The 6,000-nt window shown below is 50.4% G+C and overlaps 1 protein-coding gene across 1 annotated transcript in view; it reads left to right on the forward strand.

Moving 5' to 3' along the window:
• The window catches only part of SLIT1 (slit homolog 1 (Drosophila)), a 140,249-nt gene that overhangs the window by 21,826 nt on the left and 112,423 nt on the right, over positions 1-6,000 (forward strand). The window contains exon 4 of the mRNA XM_004680582.2: positions 4,917-4,988. Within this exon, the coding sequence (XP_004680639.1) occupies positions 4,917-4,988 (72 nt within the window). The remainder of the gene's footprint in view (positions 1-4,916; positions 4,989-6,000) is intronic.

The raw sequence follows: 6,000 nt of genomic DNA on the forward strand, positions 1-6,000 counted from the left end.
GGTGGGGGTGGGGGACAGGGGCTGGCACTCAGGGGACGTGATCCTGGCCGCAGTGAGGGGGTGAGGATGTGTAGGATGCTGAGCCCTCCTCCCACCTGCTGACAGGTGCCAGGGGCTGTTGTGGCCACTGGCCCAGTGTCATTGGAGGTGACACAGAGTCAAAGCCGGAGCGAGTCCTCACCCCATGTCCTAAATGCAGCCGTCTGTGCTGCTTTCCCTGAAAATACACGATGACAAGAATAGACGCAGTGCAGAGGCTGTGAAATTTCTTCCCTTAGTCTCACCCCCGGGCATAACCACTGTCCATCAATATGTGTGGCCTTAAATAAAGCACCCCTAGACCCAGGGGAGGGTGGGGAGTCCCTCGGGAGCTGTGTATTGGAAGCTCTGGGTCTCAGCACCGAACATAGGACATGTTGCTGGTTTGCAAGGTTTGTTCCTTACAGGGCTTTCAAGTTGGAAAAGGGGTTTTGATCAGTTTTTAAATTTCAGGTGGGCAATAATGAAAAAACAAAAGGATGTGGGGTGTTGGTTGAGGGACACTCACGTTTGAGGTGGCCTCTGGCCTTGTTCTTCTGCAAGGTGATTTAACGGTCATGGCTAAAAATTCAGGTGTCAATATATGCAGTCCCCATGACAGAAATGCAAAAATAGGGGAGACAGTCATCCTGCTGGAGACATAGACATAAACTTACATTAAAAAAAAAATGAGTGAAGCTTTCAATAAACCCACAGAAGTAAAAACTATATCATGGAGAGTCGGGTGTTGGGACCACCACGGAGTGGGAGCCAGCCCACCCACCCAGGAGGCTGGCAGAAGGGGGCACAGGATGGAGAAGAGCCAGGTTGGCCTGGGGAGCCCCAGCCTCAGGGCACCGCGCAGCCAGCGGGCATTCGGGCCAGCCTGGCGGGCTCAGCAAATCACAGGCTTTGGGGAACAGTTCAGCCCAGTGGAGGGAGCTCACAATATCGTGTTAAGTGGGGAAGTCTGGAAGTAGAATCAACTTGTGTGTGTACTATCCCCAAAGCCGGAAGACAACGGAGAATGTTAACTTTCATTCCCCTGAGTGGTGGGAGGACAGATCACTCTAATTCTGCTCCTCGAGCCTTTCTTTTTAAATTGACTTTTTAACACTCAGCCTTTTTCACAGTCATGGCTACCAGCGATTGTCTTGCATTATGCCAAGCACCGAGATAAGTTCTTTGCCCCCAATATCTCGCTTAATCCTTAAAACAACACTGTGCTTGGTGGCGTCTTCCAGACAAGAAATGGATGTGCACAGAAGTTAAGGCGCTTGCCTCATTAACTGATTATTAAGTGGTGATTAAGTGATTAAGTGCAGAAGAGGGGATTAGAACCTAGATCATTTTGCCTCCAAAGCCTGAGCTCTTAATGACTATGACCTAATACCTCACTTTTCTTTTTTATTTCAAAGAAAATAAGGTATTAAATAAAGGGGAAAAGAAAATGGCTGTCTCATTGCCTTCCTGCAGCCTGGAAGAAAGTCAAGCCCATCTTTCTTTTCCCGCTCCTCTGCTTGGAGCCGGCAGTGGGCCCGTGGCTCCAACCAATGTTTAGACCTGTGTTTGTTTTCCTTAGAAGGCTCAGAACAAAATACATATTCATGACCTGGCTCAGAGAGGCTGATTTGGACCTAACCCACTGGGGCTCTAGCTCTGGTGCTGCCATGCCCTGGGGAAGGGGAAGGGGGGATCCAGACAGGGTGGGGTGCCACGTCATGCCGGCTGCTGCACCCAGTGCTTGGCAGGGATCCCCCTTTTGAGTCACCACTTGTCATGTCATTGTGGACTTTGTTCTTTTGTCCTTTCCCATTCCTTTCTTCCGATGGGTCACCAGCGACTTCACAGATGGCGGCTACTCTTGGGGCGTGTGACTGCCCCCCCCCCCCCGGTGTGAGGTCCCTGCTGATGGTCCCGCCTTTCTGACTTTCAGACATCAGTGATGGGTCAGTTTGTCATAAAGACTGGATAAAGCGGAGGGAGTGTCAAATATTGCATTCACTCCAGACAATTCATTTCAAGCCAACATTTGTAAATGTGCATTTACTGACTCTGCTCACCCCGCCGTTTTCTTTGGCTGGGGGCTTTCGCTTCAGCGAGAGGGGTGGATGGGAACGGTGGTTTGTTTTCCTCACCTCAACCGCACTTTCACCTTGCCTATGGTTTTTAGTTTTGGTTTCTCTGAGCTGGAGTGAGATTTCTGAAAACCCTGCATGTCATTTGGGTGGAGAATTCCGAATTTCTTTCCTAGTCCCTTCCCCCACTCCTTCACTTCATCTGACGGCCCTTTCATCAGCTGCTTTCCTTTCATTAACTTGTTCCAAAACTTAGTGTTCATAGAGACGACTCATTCTTTTCACACTCGTGTTTCACTCATTTATGTAATAGTTCATTCAATTATATAATTATCAGTACTTCTGGCATAAACAGCTTTGGGAACAGACATAACTGGTTTCCCTCAGCAGTTAACCACATGAGGGCAGGAGCAGAGATGTGGGGTCCTGCTGGCTCCAAGGAGAGCCCCAGTAAAGTCAGTCTGGCTTGGGAGACCCCCCCCCTGCACCCCCTCCAGCTGGCTGGTGGAGAGTGGAGGCAGCGAAGCGGACTGGGAAGTCTTCAGAACCGCTTCTACTACTTGGCGGTGACTTGGGTGAGTCACTCACCTCTGGGCATCCCTGTTCCCTCAATTATCAAGGAGACAACTCAACAAGTCAACAAACATATCCTGAGCACCTATGAAGAGCCACGCCAAGGGCGAGGTGGTGGTGGTAAAGCCTCCCCCAGGGGCTGCTGCAAGGAGGGAGTGCTGGAGCGTGTGGAAGGCGCTTTGTCACGCTCCAGAGACAGAGACCCGCCTCCATGCTGCCTTCCCGGCCGGCGAGGTCATGCCCGGGACCACGCACTGACCGCGGGCCCACCACCGGCTGAGGTGGTGATACTGTTGTTATCCCCAGCTACCTGCAGGCCCTCGCCCTGCCGGGCCCTCCTTTTGCGTCCTTTGATTTTCCACTTTAAACAAGCCATGGAGGCCCCCCTCCTCTGAAGTGTTTTTCAGAAACTGAAGCTGGAAAAATGAGAAAGTCTTAGGGGAAGACAAAACAAAGTGAAAACTAATGATTAGCAGGCAGTGTAAACACAGGATTAATTTATTGGATGAGGTCGAGGAGCTTGGAGTCATTGGATATCTATTCCTGTTGCTCCAAGGATGCCATTGGCGGCTGGTCTCCCCCCAGAGCAGTGGTGTGATTCCCCGGGAGACAGCTGGGCTAACATGGCGGCTCTAATGTCCACACGGTGCTGGACACGGCCCCTCTCCCCCATCGCAGATGAAGGGTGGCCTCTCGGAGGTAACCACGGGCCAGTGACCACGGGTCACACGGAGTTTCATTTCTTCCTCCCTCCTGCAATGGAGGCTTCGGCTGAGTTGGTTTATCCTTGTCTAGCGCTGGTAGAGGAGATTCTTGAGTGGAACGTAAACTGTGCTGGGGACGGGGCAGCAGGTGCTTCTCCAATTTGAGCTGCCCTCAGATCACTTGGGGATCTTTCCGAAAAGTCAAATTGGGCCTGGGGAGACCCTGCAATGGTGCAGCTCTTACTGGGGCCTGGTGAGGCTCCCAGAGGTGCCAGGGTGGGGGTGCTGGGGGTTCGAGCTTGACTCCCAGGAGAGTGAGGCCTAGTTGCCTGTCATCGCTCTCCGCCTGCGTAAGGCAAGTCCAGGACTTTCCTGCGTCAGGTCTTCTCGCCAGGCCACGTTCCAGGAGTGGAACCAGACTTTCCTCTCCAGACTGTGCTAATGATGCTGAAAACTGTCCACCAAGTGAGCAGTTATTTAGAAAGATGGGTACACTGTTCAGTCATTAAAAAATTAATAAAGGGTGGGCCCTCGGTAGGCCCTCCCTGGTGGTGCAGCGGGTTAAAGCACAGCAATAAGAAGCGAAAGCCATTTCAGCATGAGTTTGATCCGCACCCCAGAGGTGATCCACATGGCGCAGCAGATCTTTCCTGACCCACCCGCTGCTCCCCTCAGCAGTGCACCTCGTCAGTCGGCCTGTTCTGCTCTCCACTCTGTCTCTGGTGAATCCTCTCACTGCCCCTGCACCTCTGTATGCAGAAATAAAAAAATCTTAAAAAAAAATCAGTTAAAAAAAAATAAAGGGTGGTTCTCTGTTAAGATGGAAAGGCATCCCCAAACCATTGAGAGGGCCAATTCGTTTTCCTTGTGTTATTTGAGACTTTAAAAAAAATTAAGCATTCATTTTCATAAATAATGAAAAAAGGTGCTAAAAAAATAATGAAAAAAGTCAGTAAAGCTACTTTCATTTGAAGAAAGACCTAAAGCTAACAAGGAGAAGTTCATATGCAACTGAGTGAAATGTGAATGAAGGTGCTGAAGAAGCAGAACCTCAGTGTCTCCCCCACTGCCCACTCGGGAAGGCTCGCATTTCAGGTGTCTTCAGATGCTGGTTTGTAAGCTGAGCTGACATTCTAATTCCAAGTTGCACTGGGTCCTGCAAATGTGAAGTGACGATGGGTAGGAGAGAGAACATCTCCTGGCTGCTCACTAATGTCTGGTCCTTGGTGGGGCCTTGCACAGATGCTCTGTTTTGATCCTCTCTAGGTGCTGGGGAATTCCCACTTGATAGATGAGGAGGCCGAGGCCCAGCGGAGGTGATTTCCCTGGGGTTACAGTAACCCTGTTGGGATTTGAGCCCTGGATACCACACCCACTCTGACACTGGTGCCTTCTAAAAAGTCTTTTTTTTTTTTTGAGGTTGGAATCACTGTTATGGGGCAAGGGCTGCAGAACTGTCCTGATCGGATTAATATTCTGTGAACATTTTGAATTTCCTGGACATTTAGGCAATTTCCAACTCATCCTCTCTTCTCTCCTTTAGACGCCTGAACCGGAACCAGCTGCACGTGTTGCCAGAACTGCTGTTCCAGAATAACCAGGCTCTGTCGAGGCTGTGAGTGCCAGAAGCTGGCTTGGGGGCGGGACGGTGTCTGGTCTGGGGGGCCTGTACCTTCCTGTGACCCCCGAGCTCCTCCCTTGTGGTGATTGCTCAGGGCACTTTCTGCAGGAAGGTGCTTCCTGTGGCTGTTTCTCCACCATGAGCCCTTGACAGAATCCACAGTTCACCCAGTTCCGCGGGTCCGAGGATGTCCTGAGGTGGGCACGCTTGTCAGCTGTGAGGCTAGATGTTCCGGGGGGCACCCTTGTATGCTTCCTCACTGCCTTTGGTGACCTGCCTTGGGTTGGATATTTATTTATTCATTCAGCTAAGCCCTTCTTAAACCTATTACTATTTTTCCTTGGAATAATAAGTCCTGTGAGCCTATCTGTAACCATGGTGTGAAGTCACACCCTTATTTGCTATAAATATACTTTTAAGTTTAAAATCCTGGCAAATTTTGCTGTTCATGACTTGCCAAATATGTCTGCAATTGTTCTGATGTACATTTTATTTTGTGGGAGCCTTGGTTAGACAGAACCCTCGGGGTTATCTAAGGAATCTTCTTCTGTAGCTCCTATGTGGTCCGTCGCTTCCTTACCTCCAGTGACAGGGAGCTCACCACCTACCCAGATCATCATTTCCATCCTTGGGTAGATCTGCATAATAGAAATATTTTCTTAACTTTGAGCCCTAACACTGCTTTCTAAAAATTTATGTTTTTCCTGGCTTTGCTCTCCTGCGTCCAAAGGACCGTGTACTCTAGTTAGGTTTTCGAAGGGCTGTTATGTTTTTGAATTTTGAGCTGGTAGATTTTTGGGCCCCCTCAATCATTGTCATTAACAACTTGTCACCGCTGGTCCGGTAGGGGGCCACTGCAAGCCTAGAAAGGCCCTGGGAGAGGCTGGGGCTGCTAGTTCGTCCCTAAATAAGTTTGTAGGCAGTGCCCAGGTGGAGGCAATTCAGGTAGGCCCAAAGGGCAAGCCTGGTGATGGCCCTGGGCTGTGTGCTGAGGGCTGGGGGTGGG

The sequence above is a fragment of the Condylura cristata genome, unplaced genomic scaffold, assembly GCF_000260355.1.
Source record: "Condylura cristata isolate star-nosed mole 26May11 unplaced genomic scaffold, ConCri1.0 scaffold00011, whole genome shotgun sequence".
NCBI lineage: Eukaryota > Metazoa > Chordata > Mammalia > Eulipotyphla > Talpidae > Condylura > Condylura cristata.